Source organism: Schistocerca piceifrons, chromosome 8 (genome assembly GCF_021461385.2).
Source record: "Schistocerca piceifrons isolate TAMUIC-IGC-003096 chromosome 8, iqSchPice1.1, whole genome shotgun sequence".
NCBI lineage: Eukaryota > Metazoa > Arthropoda > Insecta > Orthoptera > Acrididae > Schistocerca > Schistocerca piceifrons.
In genome coordinates, this window is record NC_060145.1 from 274,004,642 (window position 1) to 274,028,135 (window position 23,494).

At 44.0% G+C, this 23,494-nt stretch overlaps 1 protein-coding gene across 1 annotated transcript in view; it reads left to right on the forward strand.

Moving 5' to 3' along the window:
• The window catches only part of LOC124712268 (alpha-tocopherol transfer protein-like), a 36,313-nt gene that overhangs the window by 9,775 nt on the left and 3,044 nt on the right, over positions 1-23,494 (forward strand). Inside the window, exons 2-4 of the mRNA XM_047242562.1 lie at positions 832-991; positions 15,274-15,532; positions 21,139-21,249. Coding sequence (XP_047098518.1) covers positions 832-991; positions 15,274-15,532; positions 21,139-21,249 — 530 coding nt within the window. The remainder of the gene's footprint in view (positions 1-831; positions 992-15,273; positions 15,533-21,138; positions 21,250-23,494) is intronic.

A 23,494-nucleotide genomic window follows, 5' to 3' on the forward strand; every position in this document is an offset into this window, starting at 1 on the left:
TATTGCTATCTCTGTCAGTGTAACCACTTACTTCAATAAAAGTGTAATAACCAAGGCCTATAAAAGACATTTAATCCAGAATTTTCTCTAACTATTTAATCTAATAAAATGCTTGATTTCTCATCTCTCAAGACTTTCGTGGAAAACATCCCGATCGATCTTACTTGCCCAACCCGAATTTTTTGTTAAGGTGCAGCATAAGCATAGCGATCAGCAACAGTCAAACAAGCGGGTCTCTACACGGTATTCGAAAAGACGTCTACCTCTATGTGAGACCAGTGCGTCACGTCACTCGCTAGCAGACAGTGTTTTAAACAAGAGTGTGTTTTTATTGAATAGGATAAAATAGATATACCTCAGCAGTTTCATGCTGAGTACGTTCCTCATGCTGTATCCACAGAATGGCGCTTAGAATAATTATTGTTTATGCCCCTTGTCGGATGACGTAACAAGAAAACATCACATCTCTGAATGTGTTTTACTATTTTTTTATTTACTTTTACTTTCATACCATACCACGGATTGCGCGGCCCCTCCCGGAGGAGGTTCGAGTCCTCCCTCGGGCATGGGTGCGTGTGTTGTGTGTGTGTGTGTGTGTGTGTGTGTGTGTGTGTGTGTTTGTACTTAGCATAAGTTAGTTTAAGTAGTGAGTAAGTCTAGGGACCGATGACCTCAGCAGTTTGGTCCCTTAGGAATTAACACACATTTGAACATTTTTAATTTCATAGATTTTTAAATGTTCTTTGTTGATTCCATTGCATTAAAATTTTTATTTCAGTCCACTGCATAACTAGAAACTATGTTGTTTCGCACTATGATGGTGTTTCACAGACGACCAGTGGATCCTGACGTTCCTGCGCGGCTGCAAGTTCTCGCTGGAGAAGACTAAGCACAAGCTGGACATGTTCTACACGATGCGCTCCGCACTGCCGGAGATATTCACCAACAGGGACCCCTTCTCGCCGATAGCCCAGAAGTATCTCAACTCTGCGTAAGTTGAAACATGGCTGCGCCAGTTAAGCTACGATGGTGACATTGCATGATTGGTTTTTGATTCCTTACCATGGTTTTGCCTTCTTACCGAATATCTGTCCCAGGAGCGTAGGATGAACCTGTTCGTCAGACAGTGATCAACAAATCCTTACGTGAAAATGGCTATCATTGGCTTCTGACACAATAATCGCTGTGAGGCTGTTTTCACACCTAATTCGAATAGTGCCAGGCTGTTTTACCATTTCCGCTTTAGAAGTACAGCACATAAACAGTTACATCACGAAAAGCACACAACCAAAATTCACACAGATCGCAGATAGGGTTTCACATACGTGTTACGGTGGCAGATTGGTAACAGGAAAAATAAATGCTACGAGAAATGATCAAAGATGCCACTGAATGTATACTGTGTAGCCAGGCTAATGTGGCCACCTGTCAAAAGGCGGAATAACCACCGTTTGCAGCTCGAGAAGTGTCCGTCCCTGGTTCAAATGTTCAAATTTGTGTGAAATTAGCCGGCCGGTGTGGCCGAGCGGTTCTAGGCGCTTCAGTCTGGAATCGCGCGACCGCTACGGTCGCAGGTTCGAATCCTGCCTCGGGCATGGATGTGTGTGATGTCGTTGGGTTAGTTAGGTTTAAGTAGTTCTAAGTTCTAGGGGACTGATGACCTCAGATGTTAAGTCCCATAGTGCTCAGAGCCATTTGAACCATTTTTTTGTGTGAAATTTTAAGCTTACACACTACGTAACCCAAATTATCCTAAGGACACCCATGCCCGAGGGAGGACTCGAACCTCAGCCTGGATCAGCAGCACAGACTATGACTGCAGCCTCCCAGACCGCACGGCTAATCCCGCGCGGCCCGCCCCTGGTAGCTAAGTGGTCAGCGAGACGGAATGTCATGCCTAATGGCCCGGGTTCGATTCCCGGCTGGGTCGGAGATTTTCTCCGCTCAGGGGCTGGGTGTTATGTTGTCCTTATCATCATCATTTCATCCCCAGCGAGAATCAAGTCGCCGAAGTGGCGTCAACTCGAAAGACTTGCACCCGGTGAACGGTCTACCCGACGGGAAGTCCTGCCCACATGGCACTCCCATAGCGCTAGAAGTGGGGGAAGAGAGTAAATGAGGCTCTGGAACGCACCGACAGAGATGTGGAGGCATGCCGATTCTAGTGCTGCGGGCAGTTGCGATAGGTTTGTCGGTTAAGGATCCGTGGTGCGAGCAGCCCAATGGAGGTGGCCCCACAGATTCTCGATGTGGTTTAAATCCGGGGAGTTGGAGGGCCAGGGGAGTACGGTAAACTCATCGTGGTGCTCTTCGAACCACGCACATACCCTGCGAGCTGTGTGACACGTTGCGTTGTCTTGTTGGTAGATGCCATCGTGGCGAGGAAGAACAAACTGCATATAAGGGTATACATGGTCCCGAAGGATAGATCCATACTTGTGATGATCGATTGTGCCTTCCAGAATGATGAGATCACCCTGAAAATTCCACGAAAACATTCCCCAGACCATAAGGCTCCCTCCTTCCGGCCTCGACCCTTCCCACGATTGTTGCAGTGAGACCGCCATCTGTCCGATGGAGCATAAAACTTGATTAATCCGAAAGGCCACCTGTCACCAGACAATGGACGTCCAGTTGCGGTATTCACGTGCAAATTCTAGCCTTCGTCGCTGGTGAACAGCAGTCAGCATGGTTCCAAGAACCAGGTGCATGCTGCAGAGAGGCTCACACGCACCAACTTTCGGTCACTTAGGAGATACTATTGGTTGTCGCTTGGTCCATTTGGGTAATCGATTCCTCAACAGATGCACGTCTGCTAGCCCTTACACATCTCCACAGCCGTCATTCACTCCAGTCACCCACGACTTGTTAACCGATTTTTTCATGTTACAGAGGTGCTATTTATTACTTTAATTACTTTTATCATACGTCTTTCACAAACGGAACCATCATCTCCAGCATATAAGTGCTAAATCTATACTTTACTTAAAGACATTAAGATTCAGTCATTCAATCACCTTAGTGATGAATGAGACACTTTTTCTTCAGTCATCAGTCTGATTTGATGCAGCCCGCCACGAATTCCTCTCTAGTGTCAGCCTTTTCACTTCAGTGTACCAATTGCAACCTACATCCTCAGTTATTTGCTGGATGTATTCGTATTCCAATCTCAGCCTGCTTCTGCAGTTTTATGATCTACAGCGGCCTCTAGTACCATCAAGCTATTACCTGATGTCTTAACAGGTATCCTATCATCCTGTCCCTTAGGTTACGTAAAGTATCCGAAAAGTGGACAATAGTCTTAGAGGCAGGCATTGCATTAGACAGACAGAATTTTGTGTAGCCATTGCGAAAGTAATAATCCGACGCGTCACGTAACAAGACTGTTGTCGTGCTTAGTACTGGCTGTCGGCTTCGCATTCGACGGCTAAATGGGCAAGCAAACGCATCGCGTCCAGTGTGCACACATTCGCTCTTGGAGATCATATATGTCATCTTACGTTGACTAACACTAAACTGAGTATTTGATGTTCTAAGCTATAGCACACGCTCCAGACAGACACGGTAGACTGTTGCTATTGGCTGGTGTGCCGTGTGGTACCCTGTCTCTTAATTCCGGCCACTCCGCTGCCTTCATCTTTGCTCTCCTCTCTATTAAACATCAGTTGCAACCCACTCACCACATCTTAGCCCGTGGATTCTGTTGAATCTTTTGCAATTTGTTCCTTCATTCTGCCCTAGTCTCCTCTCTTTTCAGCTGGTGCTGCTCGAGTTTGGAATTCATTGGACGATTTGTTTTTTATTATTGTATTTTTGTCCATTATATGTTTTAACTCCAACTTTTTATTTACCTAGATTGTCAAGGTCTACATGTAAGTTTATTCTTGCGTCCGCAGCATTTAGTTGTTGTGGTTCGATACTTAAATACACAAGCGTGTAACAGCAGCAAGATGAGAAGTGGCCTGTGGTCAATCATAAGAATGTGAATGACACAAGGCGATAGGGTTCCCGACACAGAAATTATTACGAAAAATGGCGGCATAATTATATGATGTTATCCTCATACTGAAGAAGGGATCAAAAAAAAAACAAAATACATGCTAGTAGTCATTATCATCACTATCCAACAAACAAAGGCACTGAAAACCATACGTTACTTCTTAAAATCACTAAAATTCTCTAAGGACTCATTCTTTCAGTGCCTCAGACCAAACTACTTTGATAACTTGTTTTTATAAATAATCTCTCATTTTACCAAGACTCTTGCCTTTTTCGATTTTATCACGACCACAAGTCGGGCCATCGTTATTTCACACATTATGGTATACAGAAATCTTGCGCAACACGGCCCTCTCTATCTGCTCACAAATATCAGGAGGTTTTCAGACAGCAGCGCTCACGTCGGTGTCGTCTCCAATAACTTCCTGTAGGTCTTCGATACACTTCCGCACTGGCATTTTGTGAACAAAATACCAGCCTACCAAGTATCAGCTTCATGGCTGGTTTCAGGACTTTCTTGAAGACTGAACTTAACAGGATTTCCTTAACGAGACGAACTTGACAAAGGTAAAGGTAATTTCAGCAGCACCCCAATGGAATGCCACAGGGCTGTTAATATTTACAGATACGTCGTGTTAAGGGTACAGGTGTAGATGTTTATATTGGTGACTGCGGGCAGTCTACTGAGCAACATTACATTAGTATTTATTTCATTTGCATACTGATTACTATAGCTATTAAGAGTAGCATGCTTTTATGTTGGTTAGTGTCTCCAAGTGCATATGGCAAGAGCGAGTTATTAATGCTTATTTCCTCCTTGGCGGCAGGTCAGGTGTTGAAGTGTGGACGCAGAATGGTAGCCGTAGTCTATACTGACAGGCGTAGTCCACCTAGTGGTGCAATTACGGCCGTGCAGAAAACATCAGGCAGTAAAATATATGACACGTTTGCGAGAAGACTGTTAGACTCAGAAAAAAATAACCAATGCACTGAAGTAGGTATATGTTAAGGTACCAATAACCACAATATCTACCCTTACACCACTAACACCCTGCATGTAAATCATGTTACAGATAAACTCAGAACCTCTATGAGCCTGTTAGCAAGTGATGGCATTTCAACAACAGACACATGTCTCGCAAAACAACCAGGACGAGAAATTCTGTCAAATTGCAGCTTGTACAGACCTTTATCGATAGTGGTTCTTCACATGCACCATTTGTGAGCAACAGTGATAGCCGAAGTCCCGTCCGCAATCTCCGTAAAGTTACTTGGGGGTAGTAGCCCACTGCATCCATTTGTTTCTCACAATACCTGAATATGGCGGTTTTTGCATCCCACTGACCACAAATACAAATTGTTCTTTATACATATGATGGGCAAGTCTCGCTATGTAGTGCACAGAGTAATGTTGAGACTGGCGCGGAACACCTTAATAGACGGTACAAGCAAGGACACAGCGATACGAGAGTTCACCGTAAATGTTGCAAGCCGACAAATTTCTGAACTAATCCCAAGTCTGTATGTAAACGATGTAATGGATAATTTCAAAACTTCTATGAAGCTGTTCGCAAGCGATGGCATTTCGACAACAAACACATGTCTAGCACATATAGTCACAGTTGTATCCAGATCGAAATCCAAATCCACAGCAGGCTGATCAGCACTATGCTACACTCAAGCGCCAAAGAAACAGGTGTATCCACGCGTATATAAAAATAAAAGCAGAGTGCGGCGCTTTGATCGACAAAGCCTATATCAGACAGCAAGTGTCTGGCACAGTTGTTAGATAGGTTACTGCTGCTACAATGGCACGTCATCAACATTTAAGTGAATTTGAACGTGGTGCTATAGTCGGCGCACGAGCGATGAGACACAGCATCTCCGAGGTAGCGAAGAAGTGGAGATTTTCCCACACGACCATTTCACCACGAATGTACCGTGAATATCAGGAATCCGGTAAAACATCCAATCTCCAACATTGCTGTGGACGGGAAATGATCCTACAAGAACTGGACCAACGACGACTGAAGAGAATCGCTCAGCGTGACAGAAGCGCAACCCTTCCGCAAATTGCTGCACATTTCAGTGCTGGCCATCAACGGTTCAACGAACCATCATCGATATGGACTTCCGGAGCCTAAGGCCCACTCGTGTACCCTCGATTTCTGCACAACACAAGGCTTTACGCCTCACCTGGACCCGTCAACACCGACATTGGACTGTTGGTGACTGGAAACATCTTGCATAGTCGGACGAGTCTCGTTACAAAATGTATGGTGTGGATAGACGTGTGCGGATATGGAGACAACTTCATGAAACCGGGCACCATGCATGTAGGCAAGCGACTGTTCAAGCTAGCGGTGCTCTGTAATAGCGGGTGTGCGGAGTTGCATTGATATGGGACCCCTGATACGTCTAGATACGATTTTGAAAGGTGACACGTACATAAGCATCCTGTCTGATCACCTGCATCCATTCATGTCCTTTGTGCATTCCGACGGACTTGGATAATTCCAGCAGGGCAGCGCGACAACCCACATGTTTAGAATTTCTACGGAGTGGCTCCAGGAACACTCTTCTCAGTTTAAACATTTCCACTGGCCACCAAACTCCTCAGGCATGAACATTATTGAGCATATCTGGGATGCCTTGCAACTTGTTGTCCAGAAGAGAACTCCACGCCCTCGTACTCTTACGGATTTATGGACAGCCCTGCAGGAATCAGGGTGTCAGTTCTCTCTAGCACTACATTAATCGTGTCCATGCCACGTCGTGTTCCGGCACTTCTGCGTGCTCACGGGGGGCCCAACACGATATTAGGCAGGCGTACCTGTTCGTTTGGCTCTTCAGTGTATGGTGATGTGCAATGTAGTGCTTGCGCTACAGTATGCGAAACAGTGATAAACAAGTGAGAAACCAAAGGGTTTGCCCACCCACGTTGCGCCCCCTGGCGGCCTCTGCAGCCACATCGCTCAGTGACTGCGTTCTCTCCACCACGGAGGCGACTGTAGAGTCCATCATGAAAATAGGTACCTCAAGGTCATCTCACCATCATCAGCATTACCAGTTAGTGATAATTTTAAGTGGTACTAAAAATTCCGAAAAGATATTAGACATCGCAAATAATTAATGTCGATTAATAAAATTTCTGGAATAAATTTGTCTAGGCAACACATATAAGTCATTATCATTGCAAGATCATAGCTTAAAGTAAGCACAAGACACGTCATTGCAAATGCGAAATGGTTCAAATGGCTCTGAGAACTATGGGACTCAACATCTTAGGTCATAAGTCCCCTAGAACTTAGAACTACGTAAACCTAACTAACCTAAGGACATCACACACACCCATGCCCGAGGCAGGATTCGAACCTGCGACCGTAGTAGCCCCGCGGTTCCTGACTGCAGCGCCAGAATCGCACGGCCACCGCGGCTGGCGCAAATGCGAAATGCTGGCACATTAATAACTGGTGTAACCGCCAGAATATTGAATGCAAACGTGCATGTACAGTGTTGTACAAGCGCCGGATGCCAGTACGGGGTGAATCTCCATGCGTGTTACACTTGGCCGGTCAATACAAGGGCGGTTCATGCTGTTTATGGATGATGTTGGAGTTGTCGTCCGATCATGTCTCGTATGTGCTCAATTGGAGACAGATCTGACGATCGAGCAGGCTAAAGCAACATATCGACACATTGTAGCGCACAATGGGTTACAAGAGCGGTATGTGGACGAGCGTTGTCCTGTTGAAAAACACCCTCTGGAATACTGTTCATCCTTGGCAGCACAATAGGTCCAATCACCAGTTTGATGCGTAATTTGAGTCCAGGTGCTTGGGGGGTTGGGAGAGGGGGGGGGGGGGGAACACGAGAACGCTCCAGCTGCCATACGAAATCACGCCCCTAACCATAGCTCGATGTGATGATCCAGTATGCCTAGCACACAGACAGAATGGTTGCACGCTCTCGACTGTCGTCCTCCTAACCAACGTACGGCCATCGCTGGCAGCGAGGCAGATCCAGCTGCCAAGTGAAAACACATCAGACTTCCACCCTGCCCTCCAATGCGCTCTCGCTTGAAGCCACTGAAATTGGAAATTGTGATGTTTTGGGGTCAGGGGAATTCGCGTTACAGGGCGTCTGGCTCGGAGTGGTCTTTGAAGTATAACCAGTTTGTGACAGTTCGTTGTGTCACTGTGGTGACAACTATTGCTCAGAATGCTGCTGCAGATGCAGTACAATGCGCCAGGTCTATATGCCGAACACAATGGCACACCACTCGGTATTGTCACGTGGCCGACCGGAGCCCGGACTCACTACGTCCAATCTCAAACGTAAGTAACGCACACGATCGTTACAGACTCTATTTAAGGCAAACTTAATTAGCATCCTCATAGTGGCACTATTAGGGTCACCGTTATGCCACTGGCGCGATACCTGAATAGATATCATCTTTCAGATTGTAACGGGAGATCCTCCTCTAGTATTACTTTTCCTCAACAGTAGTTATCGATACCAGCATTATTTTTCGAATTTTAGCAGGTCAGTATTATCTCAGTTGCTCTACTGAAAACTTTCACATCATTTCATACACAGTATGTTATATTTCAAGCTAAAGTTTACGAAAAGGATTTACTTTATACAATATTTTAGATTCGATGTTATAATCGATAAGTACCAGTTCTCAATGATAGTTAAAATTCTTTTTATTAGAAACCTTTGCACACTTAAAGTTTATGTTATTAATTACGCAATCCTCTACTGCTTACTATGTTTATTTCCGAATTCATTTATGAAATCATAATCGAAGTTAATAATGTAACGAAAGCCAGCGGGAATTCATTTGCAATATAATTTTCTCCGCAAAGATAGAGTCTTAAGCTTGCCTCTGATGGGATAGTACGTAGTTTTGTATTTTTGTGCGAACAACGTAATTTCGGCTTTGTTAATATGAAAAATCAAAATACTGTATGGTATATTAATAGTTGAGAAAATGTGTTAACTTAAAAAAACGCTGCATCGACAATCTTCAGACTTATTTAGTTCAAACCAACCGTGAAAACCTGATGTGACATTTTCAGCTTCAGGAAACAAATCACTAGACAAGAAGAACTTACTAATTACATGGACTGCACATTGTTTAATGTGAATAATAGATGGAAGTAGGAAGGAGAGGGGTGAATACAACATGAAGAAACACGCCTTACAACTTTAATTTATGTCGCACAACTCTTTCTGGCTGGTGTGAGATTTTTCCCTCGTAAGAAAATTCTTGCCAGTTGCTGTGAATAATATAAAAACTGTTACAAGAAATATAGAAGAAAAATTGCTTTTGCTTCAACCTGTTCAAAAAACAGAGCCACTGGCATATTTGGACCGAAGAAAATGTATGGATATTATGAAAGTTTATAGAAGCATGCGATACATACACTGAAGGGCCAAAGAAACTGGTACAGCTGCCTAATATCGTCTAGGGTCAATGTGAGCACGCAGAAGTGCTGCAACACGACGTGGCATGGACTCGACTAATGTCAGAAGTAGTGCTGGAGGAAATTGACACCACGAATCCTGTTAATCTGTAAGAGGACGAAGGGGTGGAGATCTCTTCTGAACAGCACATTGCAAGGTATCATAGATATGCTCAATAAAGTTGATGTCTGGGAAATTTAGTGGCCAGCGGAAGTTTTTAACCTCAGAGGAGTGTTCCTGCAACCACTCTGTAGCAATTCTGAACGTGTGGTGTGTCGCAATGTCCTGCTGGAATTGCCCAAGTCCATCGGAATGCACAATGGACATGAATGGATGCAGGTGAAGAGACATTGTGCTTATGTACGTGCCATAAGTCAGAATCGTATCTAGACGTATCGTGGATCCCATATCACTCCAACTGTACACGCCTGACACTATTACAGTGCATCTAAAAGCTTGAATAGTCACCTGCTGACATGCTGGGTCTATGGATTCATGAGGTTGCCTCCTTACCCGTACACGTCCATCCGCTCGATACAGTTTGAAATGAGACTCGTCCGATCAGGCAACATATTTCCAGTGATCTACAGTTCAGCGTCGGTGTTCACGGGCCCAGGCGTGGAGAAAAGCTTTGTGTTGTGCAGCCATCAAGGGTACACGACTGGGCCTTCGAAAGACTATATCGATGATATTTCGTTGAATGGTTCTCACACTGACACTTATTGATGGCCCAGCATTGAAATCTTCAGCAACTTGCGGATGGGTTGCATTTTTGTCACGTTGAACGATTCTCTTCAGTCGTCATTGGTCCTGATCTTACAGGATCTTTTAGCGGACGCAGCGATGTCGGCGATTTGTTGATTTACTAGATTCCTGATATTCACGATACACTCTGAAATGGTCGTACGGGAAAATCCCCACTTCATCGCTACCTCGGAGATGCTGTGTCCCATCGCTCGTGAACCAACTATAACATCACGTTCAAACTAACTTAAATCTCGATAACCTACCACTGTAGCAGCAGTAACCGATCTAACAACTGCGTCAGACACTTGTTGTTTTTATATAACTGTTGCCGACGGCAGCACCATATTCTGCCTACTTACATATATCTGTATTTGAATACGCATGCCTACACCAGTTTCTTTGGCGCTTTAGTGTGTTTTATCATGAAAACATAGGAGTATTCTGAGGCAAAAAGTAAAATATCGTAAGAAATGGAAACTGTCTCCCCTGTGTAACGAAAAGAGTCGTCGCTGGTGAGCGCCTTCTAGAATCTTCCAGCGAGAAAACTATCAAGAATTCTATTTTGCTAAGATCTGAGATATCATTATTGTATCGTGTAACCTACGAACGCAATAACATTTACGAGAGACTTCGTACACGGCAGCGTTCGGGTGCTTCTATGGCAGAGCCAGAAGTTTAGTTCCGACAGCTCGGCCTAATGCGACTGAGAATACTATCTACTTCTCGATTTTTTTTATTTGTCGCTCTTACTGACTCTTCATCACTGCACCGTCAACCAAATCTCCTATATACTTTCAGGACAACATCTTCCTTGAAGTAGAGCATAATATATTTGTGGGGATGCTATTAGGGAACCCAAGTTTTATCGAAGTATACTACAAAACTGTTGTCCTCAGCATGCAATAAGTGCATTGTAGACTAAACTTCGTTCATGTAGTCACAATGTCTCCGCGTTCTATTATACGTTTTCGTCCCTGGTTACACTTTCTCAGTCGAAAACCAACCGAGGAGAGAAGAGAAAGAAGTCGCTGAGGCAGAACAGTTTATGTTTTCGCCTACATCACTCTGTATTTTTCTTGCCATCAGATGCTCTCCCTGTCATAGTATTAAAGTAAAGTTCTAAATAACAACTTTTTGTCAAAATCGTCAAACTCTGTATAGTCTTGTATTCATTTATATCCATTTCTTGGAGATCATGCTCAAATCTAGGAATCCTGTTAATGTCACTGCACTGTTAACATAGAATACAGTCGATTCGGAAATACCACAAGGTTTTGTTGTTATTTTATGAACTTGTGCTAAATTCACGTTACTCGTGGTTTCTACACTGTTGGTCAGATCAGTAAAAACTAATCAATACACTTGGAACGTTTTTACTGAACACCTGCTTTCTTTAACCTTTAAATCTAAAGGGAGTGGAAAGGCTGACTCAATAAAGTGAACATTTCAATTCCAATGTTTTTATTAGCTACCAAAAACAATCTCACATAAAAATTGACAGACGCCACTCAAGCAAGATTATTAATGAAACACTCATTACATAAAATCATAAGCAAGTTAATAGATCATTAGCCAACGATCTCCCATAAACATTGATAAACGCCAGTAAGGCTGAATTTGACCATAAGCTTAACAAACAACTCTAGTTAAAACACATTATTTAAGACCCTTTCAATTTCAATATTTTAACATTATATGTAAAATAACAGTGGACACACAGCCTTAATTTTAACACGAATACTTAGAACATATTTAATAAAACGTGACTTGGGCAATCTTGCAAATTACTAGGGAACCTTGCAGAGCGTACCACGAAATTATTCAAATGTCCATTGGCTTGTAAGATGGGCTTTAAGGGCGTATAAAGTTACAACTTTGTACAATCATAAATGTGTAACAACAGAAGTAAGGGCCAAGCTTGTAAGGCCTAAGTTTAACCACGAACGATGGAGCCGACTGAGGGAAGTAATACTTAACTACGAACCAATACATGGTACCGTTTGCAACCCCACATCAAGTAGGCCACCGAAATGTGAACTCAGCAAACGCTACCGAAGAGGTACACACGAGCTCAGGCGAAGTCCACCGCCCGTAAGCCAAACCTGTAATCTAATGGGAAGCTCTGCGCTTCGGTTGCCCGCTGCCTCAGCTTACTGAAACACAGACAACACCCGACAACAAGAGGGCAAAAAATTTTTCTTAACTTGAACTTTCATGATTGACAAGTAAATTAACACTACAAAATCAAGGCTAAACAACAACTAATTTCAATTGGAAGTCCTTTCTTTAGTCCTAAGTGAAACAAATGGCTCTGAGCACTATGGAACTTAACTTCTGAGGTCATCAGTCCCCTAGACTTGGAACTACTTAAACCTAACTAGCCTAAGGACATCACACACATCCATGCCCGAGGCAGAATTCTAACCTGCAACCGTAGCGGTCGCGCGGTTCCAGACTGTAGCGCCTAGAACGGCTTGGCCACTCCGCCCGGCCTAAGTGAAACAGTATCTGATAAACAAACGCTAAGAGTGGGAAATGAACTGGCTCACGAGAACCGACACGCATTAGAACTTAATGACACACATATTGGCCACCTTAAGTGGGCCTGGAAAGCTCAACACGGTAACCTTTAGAAATAAAAATTCAGATTGCCCGCAGAGGACATACAGACATGGATTAACCAATATCGTAAACAAATTAAACATTTGCTAATAATAGCTAATGAACTAACATTCTGCAAATACATCAATATTATGCGGAAGCAGAGCACACGCTTAGCAAGAGGCATCAAATGAAATCGAACACACATACCATCACGCGTCCGGCAACGACTTACTATACCAAGAGCGATCACAATCACAGTTAAATAAGCGGTCTTAGTAATTAGAGAGCTTAACTGGGCGTCTTGATGCTGGGGCGATTTTGCGAAGACGTCAGACCATCACTTCGCAAGACCTTACCAGCGTGTCCCTCCTAGCAAGCGCGTATATCCACAGCTCACGAGGTTGCCGGAGAATGCACAGCGCTGGCCAACTCCCACCGCCTCCAGTATAACCACGTGATAACCACCGCCCGGCTTCAGACACTCCGTTTTCGCTTCTGCCCGACAGCCAATCGCCGACTCGCGCACCCGCGACTTCCGTTCTCAAAGCATTGTTCCCCCTTACTCGCGGTCAGCACTCGCTTGTAACCCGAGCCGGACCAAGCCCCAAGACAAACCTCTGTACATCGTACTCATGTCAGAGATACCATTGGCGCAGGTCCCGCCACGGCTCATACTCGATACGACAATTTTATATTGTTTACAAATGTCTTTTCGTCCTTTACGCACACCTACCAGAGTGGTATGAGACGTATGCCCTTGCGCCTGCGTCTTGCCAACCACCAAACACACGTCACGACCAAACACATGTCGCCACCAAACACACGTGAAGAGACGATATACACTACTGGCCATTAAAATTGCTACACCAAGAAGAAATGCAGATGATAAACGGGTATTCATTCGACAAATATATTATACTAGAACTGACATGTGATTACATTTTCACGCAATTTGGATGCATAGATCCTGAGTAATCAGTACCCAGAAAAACCATCTCTGGCCGTAATAACGGCCTTGATACGCCTGGGCATTGAGTCAAACAGAGCTTGGATCGCGTGTACAGGTACAGCTGCCCATGCAGCTTCAACACGATACCACAGTTCATCAAGAGTAGTGACTGGCGTATTGTGACGCGCCAGTTGCGCGGCCGCCATTGACCAGACGTTTTCAATTGGTGAGACATCTGGAGAATGTGCTGGCCAGAGCAGCAGTCAAACATTTTCTGTACCCAGAAAGGCCCGTACAGGACCTGCAACATGCGGTCGTGCATTATCCTGCTGAAATGTAGGATTTCGCAGGGATCGAATCAAGGGTAGAGCCACGGGTCGTAACACATCTCAAATGTAACGTCCACTGTTCAAAGAGGTGGCCGAGACGTGTAACCAATGGCACCCCATACCATCACGCCGGGTGATACGTCAGTATGGCGATGACGAATGTGCGTTCACCGCGATGTCGCCAAACACGGATGCGACCATCGTGATGCTGTATTCATCCGAAAAAATGATGTTTTGCCATTCGTGCACCCAGGTTCGTCGTTGAGTACACCATCGCTGGCGCTCCTGTCTGTGATGCAGCGTCAAGGGAAACCGCACCCATGGTCTCCGAGCTGATAGTCCATGCTGCTGCAATCGTATTCGAACTGTTCGTGCAGATGGTTGTTGTTTTGCAAACGTCCCCATCTGTTGACTCAGGGATCGAGACGTGGCTGCACGATCCGTTACAGCCATGCGGATAAGTTGCCTGTCATCTCGACTGCTAGTGATACGAGGTCGTTGGGATCCAGCACGGCGTTCCGTATTACCCTCCTGAACCCACCGATTCCATATTCTGGTAACAGTCGTTGGATCTCGACCAATGCGATCAGCCATGTCGCGATACGATAAACCGCAATCGCGATAGGCTACAATCCGGCCTTTGTCAAAGTCGGAAACGTGATGGTACGCATTTCTCCTCCTTACACGAGGCATCACAACAACGTTTCACCAGGCAACGCCGGTCAACTGCTCTTTGTGTATGAGAAATCGGTTGGAGACTTTCCTCATGTCAGCACGTTGTAGGTGTCGTCACCGGCGCCAACCTTGTGTGAATGTTCTGAAAAGCTTATCATTTGCATATCACGGTATCTTCTTCCTGTCGGTTAAATTTCGCGTCTGTAGCACGTCATCGTCGTGGTGTAGCAATTTTAATGGCCAGTAGTGTAGTACAGACATACTAATCACTCAGCGAGCGGTGACCAACTGCACGTGTCAGTCTGTATGTGGCAATATAGCTCTAAGGCGGCCAAAACACAGTGCTTACAGCTTCTGGACTGCAGGCAGCGGGTGTGACCTTTAGGCGTCTAATTTCCTGAGGGCTTCTTTCTACTGCCCGGTTGTGAAATATCCGCTATTTGGCAAAGATACCGTAATTTTCACCCACTGTATCAAATAACAATAAGCCTTTTTCAGGGCCGTAGTGCAGCTGCCGGAACGAGACCCGGAGGGCAGACGTGTGACCCTGCTGCGCGCAGGCAAGCTGGCACCGGGCACCTTTCCACCGGAGGAGCAGGCCAAAGTCGACTTCATGAGTGGCGACGCCACCTTGTGGGAGGACGACGCCACCGTCATCTGCGGCGAGGTGCTCATCCAGGATATGCAGGGCGCCACCATGGCGCACTTCACCGCCATGTCGCCCTGGCTGATGCGGCGCATCATGACCTGCTACCAGGTAAACAAAGAAAAACCAACAGCAGCCGCTACTACGTACACCTACGGTCGAAGCTTATTTTGTGGAGAAACCACGAGGTTCGAAACAAAGCGAACTTATTGCATCAGAATAAAGGGATATCTATATACTATCTAGAGGCAACGGCCTTGACGCAGTGGATACACCGGTTCCCGTGAGATCACCGAACTTAAGCGCTGTCGGGCGTGGCCGGCACTTGGATGGGTGACCATCCAGGCCGCCATGTGATGCCAATTGAGGAGCTACTCGACCGAATAGTAGCGGCTCCGGTCAAATAAAACCATCATAACGACCGGGAGAGCGGTGCGCTGACCACACGCCCCTCCTATCCGCATCCTCAACTGAGGATGACACGGCGGTCAGATGGTCCCGAAGGGCCACTTGTGGCCTGAAGACGGAGTGCTTTATACACTATCTAGGGATATCTATACACTAGGTCATGGGATACCTCCTAAATTCGAGTCGGACCTCCTTTTTCCCGGCACAGTACAGCAGCTTGATGTGGCATGGACTCAAGAAGTCGTTGGAAGTCCCGTATAGAATTATTGAGCGATACTGTCTCTATAGACGTCCACAATTGTGGTAGTGTTGCCGGTGCAGGATTTTTTGCACGAAAAGACCGCCCGATTATATCCTATAAAAAATGTTCGATGGGATTCATGCCACGCGATTTGGGTTGCCAAATCGTTCGCTCAAGTTGTTCACAGTGATCTTCAAACCAATGATGAAAAACTGTCGGCCAGAAACTTGGCGCACTGACATCCATAAGAATTCCATTGCTGTTAGGGAACATCAGGCCCATGAATGCCTCCAAATGATCTCCACCTAGTCGAACGTAATCATTTTCCGTCAATGGTCCCTTCAGTTGGGCGTGAGGATCCAGTCCATTCCACAGAAAAACAGCGTACACCAATACCGAGCCACTACCAGCTTGCAGTGCCTTGTTGACAACTTGGGTCCATGGCTTCGTGCGGTCTGTGCCACTCTCGAACGCAGCCACCAGCTCCCAACAACTGGAATTCAGACCCATCTGACCAGGCCACGGTTTTCCTATCGTCTACGGTTCAGCTGGTATTATCACGAGCACGGGACACGCGCTGCAGGCGATGCCGTGGTGTTCCCAAAGGCACTCGCGTCACTCCTCTGCTGCTGTCGCCCATTAACGCCAGGTTTCGCAGTACTGTCCTAACGGATACGTTCGTCGTACGTTCAACATGGATTTATGCTGCCACGCAATCTTGCCTCTCTGTTAACATTAACAACTCTACGCACACGCTGCTGGTCGCAGTGGTTAAGTGAAGGTCGTCGGCGACTGCGTTGAGGGCATCTTCAAGCTAGCTCTTGGCATTCGTTTTAGCACTTCTTGTTTCTTTGGTAACTTGAAGAGCGAGTCTTTCAGCTTCATGCACCCTTTGTCTGTAACGCGCAAGCAATTGATCTTCCACATTAGAGCCATATTTTATGCCTAAATATCTCTGGAATTCCTACCTTCCCATCACTGCAACATTGAAACATATCACTGCATCTAGTACACTAACTTTTAATGTATTTAGTCCTACAAAAACATTCAAGGGTAATCTTTCCCATACGCAATGGTTGAAACTTTCATTTGTATTCTGAGTGCCCCAATGAAGACATTTACTAAGCAAAACAGGGCACTCAGGTCTCTAAAATTTTTTGTTTCATTCATAACAGTCTTAGGAAGAGAATGCTTAGGATGGTATATTTGACCACTTTAGTTTGCTCTTTGGTAACCACACCAATAATCTGCTCCTTTAGGACGAAGTCCGTGAACAAGGTGGTCATCTGTGAACAATTTATGAAAGTAGGTGGCCCATACAGCTTTTCTCATTGCTGTAACATCATTCAGAGATGCAGTTCGTCTAGTGGCCAGTCCATAATAACTCTGAAGAAGATCTGTTTCAGTCTCTACCAAACTGCCTCGGCCAGACAGAGATTTTCTGTACGATAGCAACTTTCCTTTCATTTCTCTTCGTAGCTTCCTCAATCTAGCACCCATCCTCTTTTGCACATATTCACAACACTTCGGTTTTGTTACCAAGGTATCACCATAAACATTGAAATCATATTTATTGAAAGCTTTAGAGTCCCCATCGCCTAGGTACTTCGTGTATCTAACGTCATAAACGGGCACCGATCTCTGAAATATTTTCGAGCTCCATCACACTCCATACCTCCACTGTAACGATCATAATTCTTAGAACACTGATGTTCAATATGTCCTTCAGTGTTACCATGGCAGGTATGGCAGTACTTAGATAAGCACTCAACATCAACAACTTTTCCATTCTCAAGAGAAGTAGCACTTACAACACAATTCAAGCAACGATGTCCTCGACGTTGCCATGTCCCATCAAATGTAACAGCGATGTCCCTGGTTCCACCAATATTTACAGTTTCTTCTACTACACGTTTTATAGATATTTTAGACACAACCGTCAAGGCACATAAGAGTGTTTTTATGTACTTGCTGGACCTGCTGGGGGGAGGAGGAAGGTCCATCAAACCACAAAAGTTTGAGCAGCCTTTTTTCCTTTTCCTATTGCAAGCATTGCATAGACTAACTTCAAATTCACATCATATGAATTATGCACAATGTTCGAAGTCATTTTCGAGGTAAATTTATTGCAGGATCTACACAGAACAACTAATTTTGACACTAAACCCTTCCTGCTCGCTACGGTCGCAGGTTCGAATCTTGCCTCGGGCATGGATGTGTGTGACGTCCGTAGGTTAGTTAGGTTTAAGTAGTTCTACGTTCTAGGAGACTGATGACCTCAGAATTTAAGTCCCATAGTGCTCAGAGCCATTTGAACCATTCCTGCAACTTTATTGTTCAGTTATTTCCAGACAGCCTACACCATCACATTGTGTACATTTCGCCACTTCCATAATCATAGAAGATAAGATGCCCACATCAACAATAACAAATCCACTACAAACAGCGTCATTGTTACCACAAAAATTGGAATCACCAGGAGGCGTGCCATGTGGGAGTTTCTTCCCTGAAGAACTGATACATAGGTTACTTTCAACAGTGTGGCTTGCTTTGTTTGTGAACTGGTTATCACGGAATTTCCTTTTACTGAAGTTATTGACGCATGGCATATTTATTGCATACTAAAGGATATGTACTTCCGCAAATATATGTAACACTTTGGCAACAAATATTTATTAATACGTGAACAAACTGTTTCGGTGAAACAAAAGTAAAAAGTAGCAAAGATAATAATTTGCAGACACTGGAAACCTGCACTGTTAGGAAGATACACAATATATCATACGCATAATCGCTGAAAACAGAAAATTCACAGTTCTTTTCGAAATAATACTGGTTTCTGTAACAGAAATAAAGGCAGCGTGGTGGCATACATGACCGTAACTTTATAATTTGGTATATATCAATCATTTTCCATTTGAAACCCTATAATGTATATATCAAAGTAATTAGGAAAGACTATAGAAGTTAATAAAGCTATAAAAAATTTCGATTTTTCCATCATTTATAAGTACCCTGTATCCTTAACAGAAGTTCCATGCTGCCAAGGAAAAGTCACTAGTTTTTAAACAAGAGAAGTCCGATCACCATCTCCAGGTTAGACAATGCCCCCGTCTCCTGGACACTGGAAACGGACCCCAGAAGACCAGCCCAGGAGCTGCCAGTAATGACATGTTAGAAGATTCACAATACAGCTGTACTAAAGGACAACAGACATACAGACAGACATAGCATGAGAGGGAGAGAGTGCTCTGTCACCAAAAGAATAGTTTGACGTGTCACGTAACAAGGCTGTTGTATTTTGTACTGGCTGCTGGCTTGTCAAAAAATGGTTCAAATGGCTCTGAGCACTATGCGACTCAACTTCTGAGGTCATCAGTCGCCTAGAACTTAGAACTAATTAAACCTAAGTAACCTAAGGACGTCACACACATCCATGCCCGAGGCAGGATTCGAGCCTGCGACCGTAGCGGTCGCTTGGCTCCAGACTGTAGCGCCTAGAACCGCACTGCCACTCCGGCCGGCTTGCGGGCTTGACAGTCGAGGGCCAAGTAGGCAAGCAAATGCATGGCGTCTAGCGTGCACAACACGCACTCTTGGGGATTATGCATATCACCATACGAACACCAATACGAAAGTGAGTGTTTAATGTTCTATTTACAACCTGCGGCATACGCTCCGTACAGACACAGTGGAATGATGCTATTGGCTGCTGTGTCATGTGTTACACTGCCTTTTGGTACCTCCCACGCCCCCACCTTCATCTGTGTTCGCCACTGCTGTAAACGTGAGCTACAACCTGCCGTGGTTTTTGTCTTGTAACTCATTCCTTCATTCCACCCTGTTCACGTGTCTTTCTAATTGGCTCTGCTCGAGTTGTGGAATTTATTGGTCGATGTGGTTTCTTTTCTATTTTACTTTCATCCATTATATTTTTTTAGTTCCCAATTATAATTTACCACTCTTTTCAGGATTTACATGTAATTTTATTCGTGAGTCAGCAGTATTTCGTTGCTGTTGCGACGAATTGTTTGCCCACTCCCAAGGACCCCAGCTTACCAGCTGTGTTGTTGGTTATTTAAACCCATAAATCTGTAATAGCACCAAGGTGAGAAGTGACCTGTCGACTATCATTGGAATATGACTGACACATGGTTTTATAGTTTTAGAAATGTAAATAGCAACGAAAAATGATGGCATAATTCTGTATGTTGTCCATCAATACAATTGTCGTACCTATCGCGCATGAGTCTGGAAGATGTCTTCGCATCAAAACTAACTTCGCGATCTGAGCAACGGGGATTGCTTCATACTAATTGATAGTTGCTCCAGTCTCTGGATACGGCGTTATTGGACGGTGGTAATGGAGTATAATGTTCTGCACACTGCTTTCCCAGCCACTAATTTTCTATTTCAAACGATACCTTACTTCTGATCACCAGTTCCCATCAACACCTTTCCTGTGCATCTCAGTACTCTTACATGTTGCAAGTTTCTGTCATCTAACAAGGTTGTTCCAAAATATTATTTCGCTTAGTCTAAAAAAATTAAAATACTCAACAAGAAAGATCAGCGCCTACCCAGGGTTAGCATTCCACCTCTCAAGGATCGCCGCTCATGTCGACTAATACTATACTCCATACCTATTTCCGTTTGTAGCATGATACAGGTCTGTACTTCAGTAACTTCTTGCCATCCGCGCTGCAAACACAGCCACACCAAGATGGCTCAGCATTCCATGAGAACCACTACACGACGTCCCAACGATTACTTCTCTCAATACTACCACATCCGTCTGTGTCTCTCTGTTGGTAATTCGTTCCAGTTCGATGCAATACGAAATCAAAGGACAGTGACAGTTCATGAGACTCAAAACCACACAAAGTTTAAATATTGTTTCCCACCGAAATTGTCGCTCTTGCTTTATGAAGTGTTGGAAAACAGTAAATAACAAGTCGAATGGAACGGGTTGATGAGTTTTCAAAGTTTAACTCTTGGTTAGCTCGTCAAGAGGTGAGTTTCGCTTCGTCTCCAAGTGGTAAAATTTCTTTCTTTTCTCTTCTTACAGGAAGCATATCCGCTTCGGCCTCAAGGCTTCCACATTATCAACAGCAATCCTGGCCTCGAGAAAATATTCTCGTTTTTCGAGGGTTTCCTTAAAGAGAAGTTCAAGAAAAGGGTATGTACTCAAATATATGTAAGTGTCGGTTGTAATTTAAAATATGAATCCTCAGTACCATTAACATGCACTCTAGAAACATTTCTGGCGCAGAATCAGGTCAAATACTTCTTTACATAACATGTTTCAATCTGGATTTAATGGATACCCTAGAAAAAGTGCACATAAAGCAAAGAGTGTCTTCAATATTACTTATTATTCTAAACATGTCTCGTTATCTGAATTCATAAGCTTTAAATACGTACAATTAATAATTAAACTTACTTTCGTTTCTAACATTTATTGGTTAGATGGAAATTCTGGCTGTAGCACATTCTTTGAAATTATAAGTGCAAGAGGGGTAAAATACAGGGAGTGAATGGTTATCAGAATAGAAAACTAGAGAGTAGCTACAAGAGTCGTAGGACTTGAAAGGGAGGCAAAAGATGAGGAAAGAGTGACACAGACATGCAGCCTATTCCGACATTATTCGACACTGAAAAAGCACTAAAGGAAAGCAAACAGAAATTTAGAATTGTAATTAAAATTCAAGGAGAAGAAATGAAAAAGGTATTGTTTGCTGATGGCATTGTAATTCTGTCACAGACGGCAGAGGACTTGGAAGTGCAGTTGAACGGAATTGATGATGCCTTGAAATTACAATGATTTCTTGACAGTATGAGAAAGTTTCAAGGGTTATGGAGAAGGATAAATGTATCACTTTGAGGTGAGAGACCATGATTCGGAGACGAACGAGTCGATTGTTGTAAACGAAAATAGTTCTGATATCTCTGACAGTGCAATACGTCATCAGTATTGCTTTGCAAAGATTATAGGGTAGGTAACTTACAGACGTGCTAGTATGGACCATAATAAGGAAAAATGTCCAGTAAACGTGATCTCTGAAATGCATACTTTAAGAACTACAGGGACTTGTTCAGTAGAAGAGATGTGTTTCACAGTATCGTAGATGAAAAAGTGCCCGTAGCTCTTAAGGTATTCATGCTATAGCTCATTTTTACCAGACATTTTTTCTTCTTTTGTTCCGTATTACCACCTCTGTAAGCTACCCTACAACAGTTCCGGTACATACACTGAGATAAAGGAAGTCATGGGATAGCGATATGCACATACACTGATGGCGGTAGTACAGCGTACACAAGCTATAAAAGAGCAGTGTATTGGCGGAACTGTCATTTGTACTCACGTGATTCATGTCAAAATATGCCAACGTGATTACAGCAGCACGAAGGGAACTAACAGACTTTGAACGCGGCATGGTAGATGGAGCTAGACACGTGGGCCATTCCATTTCGGAATTCGTTAGGGAATTCAGTATTCCGAGATCACAGTGTCAAGATTGTGCCGAAAATACCAAATTTCAGACGTTACATCTCACAACACATAATGCAGTGACCGGCGGGATTTGAGGCGTCAGAAAGGGCACTCGGTCAGCAATTGCCAGAGACACAACCAAAACCGATACATAACAACGCCGACCCCGTTAGTAACGGGAAAAGGTAGTAGTAACAGAAGAAGGAGAACCTTCTCATTTTTCTTGGAAAATGAGACACTTAAAGTAGTAGATGAGAATAAATGAGAACGTTCGAAGTACTACGGAAGATATTAAACGTTGAGTGGGAACAATACGAAAACTTTTTCTTGATAGAAATTTTTTAGCATCTAACACAAATTTTAGTTACTAACTTCCGGCACACTTGACTAATTGCAGGTCAGCAACTTCTGTTAATCAGTACAACGAAAAACATGCCAAAACTAAAAAATTTCATGTTTTTGTAACTTGATGACTAGCTTCGGGCCTAGCCTATTTTCGAATCAATCAGAAAGTCAAAATGGCATTTCCAAAAGTACAAGAAACATATCAAAATTATACGTGTATTGAAGTGAATATGGACAGTTATAGCGCTTGTAGAGTTATCTGGAGGCCAAAATTGGGCGAGCAACAGCATAGACAAGAAGAGAATAGTAGCTTTTGAAATGTGATATTACAATAAATGTTGAAGATTGAATAGGTTGTTCGAATAACTAATAAGATGCCCAGAATCTAATTAGGGAGAAAAGAGGATTATGGTAAAATCTGACTGAAAGAAATAATCGTTTGATAGGAAACACTCTGAGGCGTCAGTAAACAATAAGTTTGCTAATGGAAGGAAATGGAGGCAGTTGCAGGAGGTTGGGGAACTGCTATAGAGGGTAATTAAAGTTTGGATACAGTAAGTGAGGGTGTAGCTTGCCGTAATTATGG